At 38.1% G+C, this 19,378-nt stretch overlaps 1 protein-coding gene across 1 annotated transcript in view; it reads right to left on the bottom strand.

The window, feature by feature from the left end:
• LOC149187051 (lactate/malate dehydrogenase family protein) overlaps positions 1-19,378 on the bottom strand; it is a 220,881-nt gene that overhangs the window by 169,259 nt on the left and 32,244 nt on the right. Inside the window, exon 3 of the mRNA XM_089411274.1 lies at positions 10,518-10,604. Coding sequence (XP_089267400.1) covers positions 10,518-10,604 — 87 coding nt within the window. The remainder of the gene's footprint in view (positions 1-10,517; positions 10,605-19,378) is intronic.

Consider the following 19,378-nt stretch of genomic DNA (forward strand, 5'->3'; position numbering starts at 1 on the left):
ATTTTATTAAAAAAAAAATCTGAAAAAAGACTAATTGAAAATTGGAAATTCCTTTTAAAGTCTTTTTCTGTTATGGTATAGTTAAATGTGCTTAAATGTTTATATCTGGAGATTAACTATTCAAAACTGGATCTTAGCATCTGGTGCCAAATCCTCCATAGAAGGTAGGACCTATTCCTCTTCCTGACCTAGCATGGAAGGCTCATAAAGTTTCAAATTCTCTGCATTCACAACTGAGTAAATGCACGTATATGGTGGTAAACTAAGTTGATAGGCATTATCATCCACCTTTTCTAGTATCTCAAAGGGACCATACCTCAGAGCCTTGATTTTCTTACCAGGTCCCTGCAATCTCTCCTTGTTCAACTATAACCATACTCTATCTCCCACCTTGAATGACTTCTTTGTTTTGTGTTGATCATGCCAGACCTTATACTTCTCCTTTGACTTCTATAGTGTTTCTTGTACCTGTAGATGGATATGCCTGATCTTCTCTATAAATTTTTCAACCCTCAAAGCATCTCCTGTAAGATCTTCCCTCACTCCTCCTTGTTGCCCATATGCAATATCCAAAGGTGAAGGTGAAAAATATCCAAAACAAGTCTCAAATGGGAACTCTCCTATAAAAGTGTGGACTACTCTGTTGTAAGAATGTTGTATATATACCAGATTTTTATCCCAGGTCTTTGGATGCTTCTGGTTGTATCCCCTTAGAAGCTGCACCAAAGTCCTATTGACTACTTCTATCTGCCCATTTTTCTATGGATGAAATATTGTAGATCTCTTCAACTTTGTGTCCATCTTCTCCCACAATGTAGTCCATAATGCACTGAGAAATCTTGTATCCCTGTCTGAAATGATATTCCTTGGTATCCCAAAGTGCACCCAAACTTGTCCAAGGAACAAGTTTGTTGCTTCTTGCCCGTTGATGGTATTTTACAGGGCATCAGAACACATATCTTGTTGAACCTGTCAACTGCCACGAACAGGTAGTCATGTCCCTTCCTAGTTGTCGGTAAACCTCCCACAAAGTCAATGGAAATGCTTTCCCAAGGACGAGCAGGTACAAGTAAGGGATGATATAGACCATGTTTCCTATTGCTAGGCTTGCTGGTACAATAAAGCATGCATCCTCTTATGAACCTAGCTACTTGCTCTTGCATCTTAGGCCGATACACATACCTCTGAAAGTTAGCCACGATCTTCCTTACACCAAAGTGCCCTGCAACCTTGGAGGTGTGAGCCTCTCTGATCAACTGCAATCGCTCACCTTTAGGAACACATAACTTATCCAGCCTGTAGAGTAAACCATCCTAGAGATGGTAGTCAACCGTGCTATCGCCATCATGCACATGACTCTGACTCTGCAACTGTTGATACACCTCCCTGAAGTCCTCATCTTCTGAATACGCCTCTCTGTATGCATCATGAGTGAATGGCTCCATGTGCATAAGAGTCCCCAAAGTTGTGATCTTTGATGTGGGTGGCCTTGAAAGAATGTCGACCAGCTTGTTTGTGCTTCCCTTCTTATACTTGATCACCAAATGAAACAGTTGTAAAAACCCCATCCACTTGTAATAACTAGTCTGTTGTAGCTTACTCTGGGCCTCCAAGTACTGTAACGGCTGGTGATATGTGTGGATTACTGTCTCCTTTCCCATCAGATAGTGCTTCCACTTCTTCACAGCTTGCACCATGGGATAGAACTCCTTGTTGTAGGCAGGGTAGTTAAGGACTACCCATGAAATACTTCGAAATGATAACATACAGGCCTTCCTCTCTGCATCAAGACACTCCCACCCACTCGCATTTGTCTCCACTTCAAAGGGTTGTTGCAAATTTGGTAATGCCAGAACTGGTGCTTGGTTGATCTTATTCTTTAGCTCTTCGAAAGCCCTTTGCTAAACTTTTCCCCACTCGAAATTCTTGCCACTTGCTGTTATGGCGTGGAGCAATGCTGCTACCGCTGAAAATGAGGCTATGAACTTCCTCAAGTGCTGTGTTTCCCCAATGAAACTTATGACCTCAGAAACATTAGTAGGCATCGACCATTTCATGATGGCCTCCATCTTGGAAGGATCTATTTTCAGTTCTCCTCCACCGACCACATACCCCAGATACACCAAAGACCATTGCGCAAACTTGCACTTCTTGAGATTTGCTAGCAGCTGGTGCTTCTTCAATGTTTTTAGCACCCGTGTCAAATGTGACATATGCTCCTCCGAGGTAGCACTATATACCAGTATATATTCCAAATAGACAATAACAAATGAATCTATAAAAGGGCACAGTACATCATTCATTAATCTCATAAATGTAGCTAGTGCATTACATAGGCCAAATGGCATGACTAACCACTCATATAAACCTTGTCTGGTTTTGAAGGCGGTCTTCCATGTATCTTATTCTTTGACTCGAACCTGGTGATATCCATACTTCAAATCCAACTTGATGAAGTACTTTGCGTGCTGCAAGTAATCTAGCAAATCATCTATCCTGGGAAAGGGGTATCAATTCTTGAGCGTGATTTTATTCAATGCCCTGTAATCTATACACATCTTGCCAAGTCCCATACTTCTTCGGCACAATGATGCTGGGCGGCCCACATGGTGATGTACTCAGTCGAACGACACCCTATTCCAATAGCGGCTGCAACTGTTTCTTCACCTCACTTGCTTCTATAACAGACTGCCTGTACAGCCCAATATTTGGCAATGGGGAGTCTGGTAATAGCTAGATCTCATGCTCCACTTCTCTCTTAAGCGGTTCTCGGAACACATCCTTGTATGCCTGTAACAACTCCTCTAATTGTTGTTTCTGTTTCTTATTACACCCCTCCAGGGATGCCTTTCCTCTTATTGACTCCTCTTCAAACTGACTTTTCTCTTAAAAACAATAAAACATTCTTCTTGCTGGAACTGATCAATTTCTTGGCTTGGTTGGCACTTACCAGTGAGATTTCTGACTTGCCTTTGTGCGCGTTGATGATGAACGATTTTCCATCCTTGACGAGTCGATACTGGTTGGCTCTCCTCATGAATATTGCATCACGCATGTACATGTATCGAATCCCAAACACAACTCCACATCTAGGTCTACTTCATCAATAAAATCATCACTGATAGAAAATCTAATTTTACATTGTTTTGTTACCTTCAACTCTGCATCCTTATTTACCCATCCCAATGGATATGGGTTTGGATGATCACAAACTTCCAACCCTAACTTCTTGACCAGGTCTACTGCAATGAGATTCGCCTGCGATCCTGAGTCAAATAAAGCATCAATCTTTGTCTTCTTGACATGTATCTTTATATGGAAGAGTATGATCATTTCTTTCTCTTCCTGTTGTTGAAGGCTACTCAGATTCACCTCCTTCTATACTAACGATCTCCTCATCCACATCCAAGCTTCTTTCAACTTGGTTGCTCAAATCAGTGGCCATGAGATTCTTCTTCTTGTTCTTCAGGTTTAGCTCTGGATGAAACTTCCAACATTTTCCTTTGTATGGCCATCGATGTTGCAGTGGTTTCTAGGATGTTTGCACTAGTGTGTTGTGGCTACCATCTTCTGATATTTTCCCCCTTTTTGCTTCTTCTTCCCCTCCTTAGAAGATTCTTGTTGCTCCTTTTGCTTCGATCCACTTGATTGCGCTCTCTTCAGACCTGTGTTCTCCAGATACTATGCCTATACACAAGCCTCGTCGACCAATTTGGGCTTGAACAACATCACTTGCTCATGCAGATGGTGGTGTAGACCCCCCAAATACTTGAGGAGTACATCTCAGTTCTTTGGAGAGATACCCAACATTATAGCCATCTTCCTAAATTCTGTGGTGTACTCCTACACGCTTTGGCCTGACTTTTGCCTGAAGTAATGCCATTGGATCCATTGGTTCTCCACGTACCCAATACGATAAAACTGTGACTTAATGAGGGTTTTGAAATCCTCCCACTTAGTCGCTGGAGGTTCTCCCTTCAACCTCAGGGTTTTCGTGTGGTTCTCCCACTAAGTCAGTGCATGGCCCTCTAATTTTAGCCGCGCAAATTAGATCTTTTGCCCTTCCTCGATCTGATGGACACTGAAATAAACTTCCAGTTGCTGCAACCAGTGGTTCAGCTTTAGAGCGTCGATCTCGCCGTGGTACGACTTGATATCAAATTTTTGCTTCCATTTTAAACAGGGACTGTGATTGGTTCACGGCACTTGAACTGGGTTGATCTTTTTCGGGTCCTTTCTTCAACTAGTTCTCCATTTCTCCCTGATCTTCTAATCCCCATTCTGATTTTTCCTTTGCATTCGAACCCCCATCTTCTCCAAATGTCCCCATCTTGTTATTCAAGGCTGCCATGAGGCTTACATTGCAGTTGATATCTACGACTTGTTGTTCCAACCACGTAAACCTCATCTCTGCAAGATCACGAGGTTCGTTTACATATTCGTCGACCATGATTAGGGTTTTACGATTTTCAGCCCCACCAATCTAGATCCCCGCAATCTCCACAAAATACCCAAAGAAACTTGGTTCGATACCAAATGATCTGTAAACTGTTGTGGATGTTCCACTGGATAGTTCGACACAACAAATTTGATAATATTATATTAAAAATCTGAGATTCTACACTATTACAGTTTTAGTAAACTTTAAGATATGTAGTTTTAACTGTAATTAGTATATGCATGCGAATGGAAATTATGCAGAAAGTGGAGAACAACAAAATAAGCTCACACACACACATAAGACACAAAATATGCGCTCTAGGAAACCCTTTCGAGAAAACACCCAACTGGAAGGTGAGGCCACCTCACTCTCTTTCTTTGTCTGGAAATATGGTTGCAAGTACAAAGAAGTAATGCCTGTGGCCCGTGGGCTGCTACAGTGCACAAATCCTCTCTTTGTGCTCTACCTCCTATCTCTCCTGGCTATCTTTGCTCAGCTATGGAACAAAATGCTCTCGAAAGAATGGAATGCCTCTTCCTCCTAGTGGGTCAGTTATAACACAACCCAATAGCCTACTAGTAGTTAAGTTTGACTACATCAACTCTTAACTAGGGTTACAAAATAGACTCTTTTAGAGTCCTTTACATCAAAAACAGGTAGCTAGCCCCTTTTCCATGAATAATGGGGGCTGACGCGGCATCCTCCCGAACTATAGGTGTGAAAACAAGAAGATCAACTTTCGAGTGGCATAACTTTTGCATACGAACTCCAATTGACATGCTTCTTGCATCATTGGAAAGATATCTGTGTGTAGAATAGCGTGAAATGGTGCAGTGCTACTGCGTCAAAGTTTTACCCCCAAAAAAACGTCATTTGATGCCTCAAAACGCTCTTGGAAGTTTTAGACCCCTTTTTGCCAAACTAGACCCCGCTGGTAAAAACGGTCCCGTGAGTTGATTCCTCCACTTTTTCCACCCCAAATGCATCGATATGGATGAAAAACAATATAATGATCCAATTCGGATCACTTGTAAAAGGACTTATGATGAGATACATTCGATCTAAGGCTTTGCTGATTTTATTTAAAGTTTACATGATTTATAATATATATTTCATTGGAACTCAGCCATCCGCCCTAAATCTGCGTCTATTAGTAATTTTAGATCTTGAAACATCAAAGATTACTCTAATCTATTATCCATTACTATCCCTCTTTGTTGTTTCATGACTCCATATGTCCTTTGGAACTCTTGGCACTAGTTTTGCTCCCATCAATTGCCTTTAAAAGCAATCTAATAGATCAAATAAAAATCTGTTTTATGCAAGCAGCTCTTTAATCACCTTTCAGCTTCTTTTCCCTAAGCTTTAGTAATCCTAACCCTAGGGACACCTCCCTTGTCTTAGAGAAGAGATAGTCTTAAGAAGGGGAGTTGTTGAGGTGACAGTGACATCCCTCGAGTTACATTTATCCTGCCACCCAATCTTTGGACTTTGAATTTGAACTGTAAGATTTATTGGTAACATTTTGGCGTTATTGCCAAAGAGAAAGTCCATTTCCTGAAAATCTAAAGTTAAGCTTCATAAATTTTTATGAGCTTGAGTTTTAACGTTCACAATAAAAGCTCATCTAGTGACCCCACATGGTTTTAGCCCAAGATATAATCTGCAAGGAGCTCTTCCCAAGGCAAAGTTCATCTACTTCATATGCCAGAGAAATATTATAGAATAAGAGTGAACAAGCAAGCCCAAGAAGCACAAAGCACAAATAGCCTACATCATGAGCTTGTTGAAGGTACAAAATTCGTTTTTGCAAGTGATGTAGGATATTCAAACTGGCTCGATGGAGGTGCCTTGACCTTGGGTATGGGAATGGGCCATTGAATTGAGACTTATTTGGTAGTTATGGAGCATTATATTACACTTTTATTGAACTGTTTTAGAGTAGACACCCCCTTTGGAGGGTTTTTATGTCATCACTTTGGAGACATTTTTGACCTTGGAGGATTACTAGGAGTGAAGACATGCATTTTGGCTTAGGTTGCTTGCTGACCTACATATCTTAAGAGCCTTTGGAGGCTATATGTGGCATCATTCACCATTCTTGGAGGAGACGACATCTCTCCTATGGCTTGACCACTTTTATTTTATTATTGTTTTAGAATAGTTAGTTGTAATTTTGTTTTTCTTAAGCTATATCTAAGGAATCACATGAGATATTATAATTGTAAAGGAAGTTTTGCATCACTCTATATAAAGAGATGCACTTTGTCATTTTCACTCATGGTTGGATTTTTGGGAGCACTCTATCATTAGAGCTTAATTGACATATATTTCTTGGAGCATTTATGGTGTAAAGGATTCGTTCTTTGTGGATGAATGTTCTCGATTCTTGAAGCTTCTCTTGCTTGGTTTATTTGGTACATAACAATTAATCATGGAATGTTCAAGCTTTCTACAAGCCTTTCAAGATCAATCCATTGAAGAATAACTTTATGACTTGGAAGGAAGAAGCCTAGGGTTTGTCTTCCTTCATCTTTTGCTGATTTGGTGATCATTTAGTACCATGGTTTGTCTTTCTTCATGATTACTTGGCTGACGTATTAACCGATTTCATCAAGTCATAATTGATTTTGGATGATGAAGGCTTACTATTGAAGGTTCCCTTATTGTAGACCTTGAATTCATTGTTGATCTTAATTGGATCCAAAATTATTTTTCCTCTTGTTTCTAGTCTCAAACCCTAATCCTTGAAGAAAATAAGCCAACCTTTGGAGAGAATCTACTTGACCTCGTTGCCATTTGATTCACCTTTACCCCATTTCCCTATATGGATTTGGCACTAATCTCTATGTCCCTCCATCACTTATTCTAAAAACTCCAAAACCCTGTTTTACTAAGGCTACTCTCAACTTCACCTTGTGCCTTATTACTTGGTCTTAGTAATCATAGTAGGGACATAGCCCTTGAGCCATAAGAGAGTTGGCCTAAAGTGCAGAAGATAGGTTGCTAAGGTGTTAGAAGTGAACATCCTATAGGTTTCCCCATGGATTATACCTTGTGGATTAGGGCTTTCATCATTTCGTATAATTTAGGTAGTAACACACAAAAAGTAGAATTTCATACCCATTCGAAATTCAACAAACTTAACAATTCTCAAGATTTTAGGATTTATAGGATTGCAACATTGTCATTGAATTCTATCATGTATGAGGGTATGGGATTGACATCTAATCAAAAGCACCAAACCCTCTACGTACCTTGTTGTTGATGGTGTTGATTGTTGAACTTCTTTGTCATGGCCTTAGCAAAAATGTATCCTTCACTCAAAACCAAAATCATTGATTAGGCATGTTAAGCTTTTTCTACGATATTTTAAGGCTTGGATTAGGTAGTTTCATCAAAGGCTAGACAAGGGGCAAATGTTGATACTAAAGATGAAGATTCAATTATAAGCAATGGTGGAACATTGCTTGTCATTTGTGTTTGCCATTTAAATGTTATTTCTCACATATTCATAATGCTTTCTTTTAAATTTTCAATATAATGTGTTATTCATAGAACAGCACATTATATATAGATTGTGTTTCCGGTTTACCAATTTTTTGGGGATCACATTTCCAAACTATTTTCATTCTAGAAACTCATAGCCATTTCCCCATATCATGCAACTTAGACTCAAACAATGTGCATGAAACCTCAATCTATGCATTACGATAAAATGAAACTCCTCATCGAGTGCGCCAAGGGCATGGATCAATGTGCAAACAACCAACTCACCTCAAAGCAATGGTGAAAAGTAGGATAACCTAAGAAAATGTGTATCAAGGGTGAAACGTCCCACTAAACCCCATGTGAACAAACCCAAAACCATGTGCTGTAATCTAAAACCATGTTCCAATACCATCAACTATCTCCAAAACCATTGTGCACAAAAACCAATACAAATTCCAAACGTGGAGTAAACCAAGCACTATTTCAAGGAGCAAACAATTTGATAATAAAAACACAAGACTTAGGGAAACCCTTAGTTGATCGTTAACGGTCTCCAAATGTGCTAGGGGGAATCAAATGTGTAACCATGTATGCAAGGCCTTCTTCAAAGCTATCGCTCTTCCAAAGATGCAATCATGATGCGACAAGGAGTGATGCTTAATGAACTACAATGTATCAATAGCAGCTGCAAAATAGGCCTTCTAACAACATATTCCAATTGTGGCCTGCTTGGTCATGGTCATCAAACCAAATTAAAATCCTCATGCTATATGAGGGGTAGCACTTAGAAATTCTTGAAAACATGAACCGTAAGATTAATAGCACTCAAGTGTGTTGGAAAAGGTAGTGTTTTGTTGTACCATACATAACTATTCCTAACTACTGAAATAATCAATGGAAGAACTTGTCAACACGTCTGTGTTAAACTATTTTCATCTTAGACTCTACTTTATAATGTTCTAACTTCTAGTGTATCTTTTTAGTGAAATCCATTTTTCATTGCTCTTGGAAAATGTTTCGTTTTTTTGTATCGTACATAGCTATCAGCCTATCCCTAACTAATGAAATAATTCATTGAAAATCTTGTCAACACATCTGGGTTAAAATATTTGCGTCTTAGAATTTTCTTTGTAATTTTCTAATCTATCTTCTTAATCAGATGTATTTGTCATTGCTCTTGCCTTTCGTTTCTAAGGAAGCTAAGAAACAAGACACTGATCAAAGTATAACCTAACTGTGACAGCAACAAGCTGAAAAGAAATAATTTGATGTTTCTTATGTATTAATCATGGCTTTAAAGATTTATATGAGTTCTCAGAACATAAAAGTTAAAGGCTTATAGAAACTGAAATTTTAAAACATAGCGATGTGGGAGATTAAGCTGAAACTTGTGTTTTTATTCTACAGTTTCTGTTGACATATGTGTGTTCTATATGTGGGCACGTCTGTGAACACTGAACACAAGTATGCACTTTTTCTGCAGTTTCGGCTAGTTGTATAGTCACATTGTGCTGGTTTTTTCTTTGGATTCAGAGATCAATCTGTGAGTAGGTCATTTATGGTCCTATAGATGATAATAAACGCCTATTCTCTCACTTTGTTCCAACAAAGTTTTGCTTAAAGAGGAAAATGTTAATGAAACAAGATTTCTCAAGTAGGCATTTATAGAACTGGTAAAATCTGAACTTTAGAGGGGCTGCAGCATAATAGTAATAGGTGCACTCTTTCACATACATTTTTTGTTTTATGTATCTTTTCATTCTAAATTCAATGTATCTATGAATGATGTGCAACTAATGTCCTTGGGCATTTGGCTAGTTTCATGCCAGTAGGTGCCCAGTTTGAATCCCACAAGGTGAGACACAGTGGCATACGCCAAGGGGATTACTAGGGGCACCATCCATGAATGTGGGGAAGCATCCCTTGGGTTTGCCCATGAGGTCTTCCTTAGACAAATATTTGTCTGATGTGTTATCAACTGGTTGTTGCCAAGTTTGCAGGCATTTGGCTAGTTTTGTGCCAGTAGGAGCCCAGTTCAAAACTTACTGGACGAGGCACACTAGTTTATGCCAACAATTTTGCTAGGGATACTGTCCAAAATTTTGAGGAACCATCCCTTGAGTTTCCCTTGAGGATACCACCCCCCCTCCCAATGCATGAAAAATTAAATTGGAAATGTAAATCCTCTCTTGAATTTTGGGTGTAAATACCAACTTAGACTTATAGTTGCTAATAAAATGCAATTAATGAAAATACCAAGTTTGCAGGCATTTGGCTAGTTTTGTGCCAGTAGGAGCCCAGTTCAAAACTTACTGGATGAGGTACACTAGTTTATGCCAACAATTTTGCTAGGGATACTGTCCAAAATTTTGAGGAACCATCCCTTGAGTTTCCCTTGAGGATACCCCCCCCCCCCCCAATGCATGAATTATTAAATTGGAAATGTAAATCCTCTCTTGAATTTTGGGTGTAAATACCAACTTAGACTTATAGTTGCTAATAAAATGAAATTAATGAAAATATCCCTTGTTACATGCATCAATTCTAGTAATAATCACCAAGTTTTTATGTTCAGGAACAATACCATGAAAAGCAGATGATTTGATATCATTCCTGCAGCACCTGATACTGCAACTTTTATCAGCTTCTTCCATGACTTCGGCTTTTCTTCCTGAAACAATGGATCCATATCTATGTCAGAGTTCCAATTTTCAAAATCATCATCTTATTTTGCCTCCTCTTCTACCTACTTAGTTCTCTATATATATAATTTATGCTTCTCCCTTCGTCCTGCATTCACTACATACCACTATATCAAGAAGCTAAAGAAAAATGTAATGACAAGGACTAATTGAATAATCTCTCTTTCCTTTTGATATTCTCTTTATCTCATTTGTTGTCTTCAATGACGTAAAACCACTCACCTTATACACTACTAGAAGAAAATATCTAATTTTTAAAGAGCTATTTACTGGCCTGCATGTCTGGTCAAATCACCACATGACCAAGATGAAAACCGAAAAGTTACTACTCAACAACTAATAATAATTTTATATAGACATAATTCATAAGCCATCTCATTAAAATGAATCAAAATCATCCCTGCAAAACCATCATATAAGTTTAAGAGAAAAAGGTTATGCGCTTGCCACATCCATAACAATATTGAACCTCAATCTTCCAAAAATTAAAGAACGGAGTTCATATATTCATAGCTAGGAAAAAAATTGGTCTTGTTAATTGAGATTTACATTACAAATGATTCATTCCAAAAGGAGAAAGATGGTCAGCACAGCATAGATTCCAGAAACAATCATAAAGGCAGGATATGAAAGACCTATTCAAGGAAGGAACTTAGCTTGTATTTCTAAAATTGAGCCATCCATACATGAATAATCATAGAGAAAGGAGTGTGTAGAAGACAAGGACTTCAAGGGGGTGTAGTAACAAGTACAAGATCAACAAGATGAAGAAGACTTAGACAACAAAATTGATTTCCACCTCAAAGATGTATTACTCTACAACATGGGGAGGTTGTGTGCACCAAAGGAAGAAAGAGTAGAGTTGAGAAGGCCGGCTCATACCTCAAAGGTTGTTGGACATTTCATCATTGGGAAGTATGTGGCCAACTTGGAAAGTTGTGTGTATATAGCCCAAAATGCAGGAAGAAGTAGATCAAAGGTTGTATATTGAGTTGTACCCACAAGCCTAATAACATGAAGCAGGGACTATGTAGTCCACTTCTAGTCGCTGCAAGGACATGGGAAAGTATATACATTGACTTTGTCGAGAGTTTGACAAAAACAAGCAGAGGGCATGACAACGTATACATGGTAATTGAGAGGTTCAATAAGATATGGGTTTTGATGGCTTGTAAGAATTCCATCAAAGGACAAGATGTTGCAAGTTTGTTCTTTGAAATGGTTTCAGTACACTTTGGGATTCCAAAGAGAATCATTTCTGATATAGATACTAGATTTCTTGGTATGTTTTGGACTTGAATGTGGGAGAAGTTGATGACTAAATTGAAGAGATACACCGCCTTCCACCCTGAAACTGATGCGCAAATGGAGGTGATTAATAGGACTCTAGTTGATCTTCTAAGAGGCTAAGATCACAAGCATCCAAGGACTCGGGATGAAAATTTTATTTATGTCCAACATTCCTATAACATGACTATCCACAATTCCACCAAGAATCCCCTTTTCAAATATACCTAAATATTTTCCACCTTCATCATTGAATGCCACATATGGGCAACCTAAAACAAAGGAATCTACCTCAAGTGATGTGTTGAAGGCAAAGAAGTTCATAGATAGGATCAGGAAAATAAAGAGAAGCTGAAGAAATCTCAAGAGAAGTAAAAGGATAGGTATGATCAACACAAGGTTTAAAGACCTTCAAAGTAGTAGACATAGTTTGGTTGCACCTCAATAAGGAAAGGTTGTAGGGTCAAAGAAAGAAAACAATAACCTGAGATATGGACCTTTCTAAGTACTAGAGAAACAATAAAGCATATAGACTCTGTTTTCCACCTTATCTGTCTATTTACTTTGTAGTAAATGTAGAGAAAATTAAACACTATAAGCCATGCATGCTCAACGAGGATGAAGAGGGTTGAGCCTTACCTTGCACAAAATATTTGGAATGATATGCACAAGCAAAATTACCAAAGGATATGATTGTAGAAAAGAAGATCAAGATGACCAAAACGGGTCAACAATAACTATGACAAGGAAGGTCGAAGGGACAACTACCAATCAAGTCCAAAAGAGGATTATGTTGAGGAATTCTTTCCTCATCTCCTTCAAAACTAAAGCTTTGAAGATCAAAATCTCCCCAAAATGCGGAGTGTTGAAACTTAATCCAAAATTGATCTACATAGTTACTATATGAACTTTCCTGATGCTCTAGAATGGGCAAGGAAGAATTTGGTTCCTAAAAGGGCCACGTTGGGTCAAATCCTAGAAACCACATTGATTGACTAGAACTAAAACTACTCTAGTTTGCAGTCAGAGAAGTGGAATTTTGGGTCTCTAACCTTAGGGATAATTGTCCTTAAGGTCCTCACTAGATTCTATGGAACTATATATTTCTAATAGTGGTTCATTTTCCTTAAATAAAATCCATATGTGAAAGTTATGCCCCGAAAAGCTAACAAACCAATTCTTCTTAGCAAAGGACAAGTGACAATGACATCACATCATCATGATTCACAAATGTGTAGTTACTAAAGTATGGGAATTCATTAAAGGCTTCTATAAGCATTAGAGAATAAAAAACCCTAACCCTAACACCCATGGAAGGGACTTAAAACCCCACCCAAAGGAGATAAAAGAGTCATATTCATGTTATGTCAACATCATGTTCCATATTAGAGCAACCACTAAATCAAGTAAAGAAATAGCAAAGGAAAGGAAAAAGAGCATTCTATAGGGCACTACAACACACCATAGTGTCTCATAGCTCTACAATGAGATTTAAAATCCCTATATATTTCCTTTTACTCTTATTTGATTAAGAGTAAAGGCATAGTCTTTCATTTTCTTATAGGTTTTTGTTAATTTTAGATGACAATGGTATGTTTTATGCTTAAGAGAAATTTAATTCGTTTTTTCTTAGTAGCCCAATATCAATTTCCAGATTAGCAATCACATTAACATTGATAGTAAATGCAAATAGAAAATAGACAATAAGCAAAAGACAAGCCAAGACAAGAGGACACAGTATTTGGCGGATGCCAGGGAAAAACCCCAATGTGGGGAAAATCCTTTGATTAAATCTTCTTGTTATTCTTCAAAATTTCAGCAGAGAGAATAAAATATACAAAATTTACTTGCCCAAACACTGGCAAAAACAGTCCAGTCAAACTGCAGTCAACATGATTCCCTAACCAGAAAGTCAACGCTGGTCAAACCAGCAGAAATTCTCCTCCAATTCAGCTTGGTCAAACCCAGTCAACTCAGCCTCCAAAGATAGTCCAAATCAGCCCAAAACAGTCTTGAAAAATCTGGTCAAACTTGGTCAATGCACAGTCAACTTTCTGCGGTCAAAGGGCTGCAGTCAACACTAGTCAACCTACTCAAAAAATCTCGATTTCTGTGCCAGAATATGCGGCCTGCCCAAACAGAGAATTTCCCACAAAAAACGCAGTCAAACACTGCACGGTCAACGTTGGTCAATGCTCATTGCAACTCGGTCAACGCAGAGAACAAAAATCCCAGTCAAACCTTCGCACATGTGGAGAGGAACAGGCTGCTTGTAATTTTGTATGACCCAATCAACTGCAGAGAGAGAAAGATGTGTGATGATGAGTGACCAAATGAGGAAAATGACTCCTCTATATATACACAACGTTGAGGGTGAAGAGACATGTCTGTTGGGCTTCATGAGTGTACGTTAGACTTCTGGCCGACCTTGACAATTTGTCCATAGAAGAAAAAAATTCATAATTCCATTTATACTTGTCAGAATGAGATGATCTTTAGATCAATCTTGCACCTCTCGGAAAGAGGAATCCAATAAAAATATCATCTCCATCATATGAGCTATCCAAGGTGGAGTTTGGTCCTAGTTGCTAATTTTAACAGTTTTCCCACATCAAGTTTTCCAAGTTAAGTATTGTCTTTATGACGTAACATTATGTGTCTATTATTGTAGTTTTGTCCTGATTTCTTAGTAGCTAAATAATTTTTATGGTTTGTTTATTTTTCCTATTAAATTACTGAAAATACAAAATGAATAGTTGTGTAGTCAAGTATAGGCTCACTATAATGATTGTAAATTTGAGATCTATTTTGGTGAGTTGAACATTGGAACAAGGTTGCTAGAGCATGGATCATGGGAGTGGGACTAGCATTGAGAACATCAGGAATGCCATTACCCTAAAAACTTCAAGAACAAAGTGTCCAAGGAGCACTATATATATATATATATATATAACCATGCATAATTCCAAATTAGTTGCAAAATATATGAAAATTTGCATATTTGCGCTACTTGTAGCTAAATACTACATCATTATGAAGTTAGAAATTCCATGCATCATACATTAATGATTAATAATCGAGTATCAACCATCTAGCAATTACAAACAAACATACAAATTTTTAATCCATGTAATAGGAAGTAGACCATTGACTTATGAATGAAATGGGTCATCTACCAACTATCAACATGCCCAAATAGTTATGTTTACATGAGAGGCCACCTACATTAGTTCTAAAATGATTGTTCAACATGATCCCCATCATCAATAAGGGCATTCTCCAATTGCTCCAAAGCCAATACTCCATCCTCCAAATTATCCTCCTTTAGATTGTTGTGTCGAGTTGTTAATTTTAGTTAACAATGGTATGTTCTATGCTTATAGCAATTACTTCAATGTTCCATTATAAGCCCAATTACAATTCCATTTAGTTTCCAATAGCAATCACATGTCATTAATTCACATTGACAGTAATGGCAGATAGAACAATAAACAATAAATGTAGAAAACAAGCCAAGACAAGAGAACGCAAATGTTTAGGCTAATGCCAGGGAAAAACCCAACAGATCTTCTTTTTCTTAATAGATATCAAATGTTCAGAGAGAGATATAATCCAATATTGTACAATGATAATGAAGCCAAAGTCAAGTCTTTAACTGTCAAACCGTTCTCCAAAATCCAAACAACAACTGACCAAAAGATGCTCAGAAAACCAATCAAAACAGCCAAGTTTCACCTCTGAAATGTCTCAGGAAACTTGAATTTAAACCTCTGCAATTTTGGTCGAGGAGTGTACAATTGACCTGTGGTCAACGCTGGTCAACAAAGGGTCTGAACCTGCAATTGATGAGCCCAGAACTTCAGTCTTTCAGCCTACAAGAACTCGCTCATTATGCCTCTCAAAAGATCCTTCCAAAATTCGGCCAAACAACTAGGAGAGAAAGATGGTCAACAAAAGTCAACACAGTGAGAGATGGTTGGTCAACACAGAGGACGAAGACTCCCAAACAAGTCCACATGAGCCACATATAAGACTCCTCTTGCCATAGGTCCGAGCTCCTTTGCTAATGAGATGATTTTATGTGTGAAGTGTCAAATGAAGGTGAACATAAACCCATATTTATAGTGGTTGATGTGCGTTTTAAGAGACATGACTCTTCACTAGGGCCGACATGAATTCTCCTGGAGCCGACTTGAAGATGGGCAGAATTGAGCCGACTTTTAGTTGAGCTATTTGTAGTTAATGAAAAATTCCAATCTTTGAGGTGAAGAAGAGTGCCATCAAGAGAGATCCATAGACGAAGAATGCCATCAAGAAGGGTGTAGACAAATGAAGGAATTAAACCCTTAGTTGCCAACTTTAACACTTCCTCTCAACTAATGGGTAATTCCACCAACCAACTTCCATCTGAAGCTATGCCATCAAGCTCATCATGTACTATCTCTGCATCTTGTCTCATCTCTATTGAAGATTGATATTATAGATAAGGAAGAAGAAGATCATGGAAGGTGGGTCACAAAACACTTCCACCTTCAAACATGTGACAGAGGCAAATCCTCGTGTTCACGGGTAGAACTCCTACCCGACTTGACCCTAGATCAAGTTTTTGAACATTGTGCATCCTAGTCATAGGGAGTACAGCAATACACGAGGCATCCATTTGTAGTGCTATGGTCCCTATCCTCTTTTCCCAACTCATTGGCCAGATGAGAGGTGTTGACCTCTACTGGTCAACTACCCATGCAGTACCCCCCCTTTTCTTTGCAAAAAGGGGCAGCACCTGATCAGCGTGTCCGTGCCATCCTGCAGTCATCAGCAGCTTAATCATTTTGATTGTAAACCCAGTCTGCATGTATGAATTGTAAATAATCTTAGCAGACATGAGTCGTGTATGTGAATTCCCTAGGTGGACCTAACTTTCTAGTGGTAATCTACGTCCCGGAAGGTTTTTCGTCTCACCGATCCATGGATCGGCAGAGTTTTCCTTCAAACCTGAGCCCAAAGCAGGGATGGATTTTGTCATTAGAACTTTAGGAGAATCCTAGTGTGTTGATCTGCTAGATTATAGTTGTGTCGCAGAACTGGGTGATTTGTGAGGGTCTATGTTAAAGGGGTTTTCCCCCTTAAGATGTAAATTTGTAAAAGTCATCATGAAATGTGTCTTGAGGGTCGAAAAATGTTGTAAATCCCCTCATGAGTCCTAAGTCCTAGGTCCTAGGTGATGTTTCCGAAGGCTTAGTTCGGTGATCCATTTTAAATTGAATTAAAAAATTAAAAAATTAAAATAAATAAAAAATTAAAAAATAAAGCAAAAACCCTAACTAATAAAATAATAATATTTTAAGTGAATGCATGTAAAATATTATTTTTTAATAAATCGACGGATGAGATCAAGAGATTTCTTGATCCTCATCAACGGTCGAGATCATTTCAGCATGGATCACTCGAACTAGCCGTTGGAGTCATTTCCTTTAAGTAGGGTGCCAGGGGTCAGTTCAGATCATTGGAAGATCTGTGAGTCTAAGACTGAAGAAGCTCTCTTGTAAATCTGTTTCTGGTTAATAAAAGAAGACTTTGGGGTCCATATCTTGCTGGTGTTACTCTCTTGAAATGTTGTGAGATTGTTTAATTTTCTACATATTTTCTTTTCAGCCATTAATAATAGCTTTTTGTAGAGTATTGTGAGCACAGGTATCTTGTTCACTTGCTAGGGTTTGAGTGTTGTTAGGGTTTCTGAAGTAATGGCAGGTATCTCCATTACTTCCTGAGATCTAGCAGCATTTTTGCCCTCTTTACTGATGGTTGTTCTGAGCTGTGCAGAAAAAACCCTTATTGAAGAAGATTTGGTGGGCGTTAGGGGAAGTTCTCGGCTGAACCAGCCAACTCCCACAAGCATTTTTTGCTGAGCCCAGTTGGATTTGATCCTGGGTTTATCATTCAGTTTATTTTGTTTATTTGCATGAGAGATTTTCTGAAGTTCTTCACAGTGAAAACCTTAAATTTTTATTTTTAAGATGTTTTTTGTGCTTATTGATGAATCTGGCTGTTAAGGGGCCAAATCTGTACATTAATCAGCTGTTTTAGGGTTTCAAATTTTTCTGATCTAGGGTTTTAAATTTCTGCTTTACACAGATTTAACATTAGGGTTTTATTTTTTGTTTTGCAGCTGCTCAGCCAGCAAGGATCAAATCTGTCTCTAGTTACATAAAGCCGAACGAGCTCTAATACCTTGACCAATAGCATATAAGCTCGACTGCTCAGTCATTTCTTCGATTTTCACGTTGACGGCTAGGGTCCCAGTAACATCCGAGCTCTGTCGGGTTTCCATTCAGAATTTCCGCAGCGGTCTTCGGCATGCTCACGATCAGAACATCGTTGAAATTTCTCACAGCATGATCAGGCAAAACTCGATCAGAAATCGTCAGGGTTACGCCGTCAGCAGAAATTAATTCAGAGCCGCAGTGAAATGACTGTCTCCGTCAAAGCCTGCCACGCCCATCAATTGATTCCTTTGTCAATCACGTCTGCATACATTCAAGGGTGATACGTAGCATCGTTTTGAAACTTCGCAATTGATCCGCTGTCGCCGCCGCCAGTATACCTGCGTTCCGATTTCAAGCGTAAGGGTAAAATGATTGGTTCGAACAGGCAACATCGGATTGCTCTTTCTGAAGCCAGCGCCTCAGACAAACAGTGACTTTTCTGCAATGTATGATCCTCATCCACACGGATTCTTCTGCGATTGCTCATCTAGTTCTGATGCCGGGCCAAGTCACGCATATTCACGCTCCGGTTGAGTATCAATGTGTACACATCTGCGCAGGTAAACGTATCATTTCCGTCAGCAGAATCGCATTTCAAATACAGTCGTATTCTCTCTTGGTTACGTTTTTCGTAGGTTAGCATAGTTCTTTTTCAGGTTTAGTTAGGTTTCGATTTTTGCATAGTTTTGTTTAGATTTAAAATAGTTTTTTAATGTTTAGCCCTTAGATTTAAATTTAGTTAAACTTTGGTTTAATTTTTGTTTTAAATTTTTAGATTTTAAATTTTTTAATAAATCGTTTTGTTTTTTTTTTTTTTTTTTATTATATGAAAATAAAAAAATAAAAAAAGGATTTATTTAAATTAATTTACGTTTAGTTTTATTTTTTATAGTTTAGTTTTTTAGAATAATTTCTAGTTTTCATTTTTAGATTTTATAAAAATAAAAAAAAAAATCGTTTTTCTTTTAAAAATCCGAAAAAATATAAAAATATTGTAAAAATTATTTTGCCAGATTCAGTGGTTTTCATGTTATATCTTTCATGCTGAATTTTTCAAGTCGAGATGCGAAATTGATATCTGGTTAAATGGTTCATGACTCGTGGTGGTTTAAAGCATTCATTTTTTTAAATTTTCAGTTGCCAGATATCGTTTTGGTCATGTGATTTAGCTGATAACAAATGATTGCTATTCA

The sequence above is a fragment of the Pinus tabuliformis genome, chromosome 3_1, assembly GCF_031772625.1.
Source record: "Pinus tabuliformis cultivar Carrire ecotype Pingquan chromosome 3_1, CPIR1, whole genome shotgun sequence".
Classification (NCBI taxonomy): Eukaryota; Viridiplantae; Streptophyta; class Pinopsida; order Pinales; family Pinaceae; genus Pinus; species Pinus tabuliformis.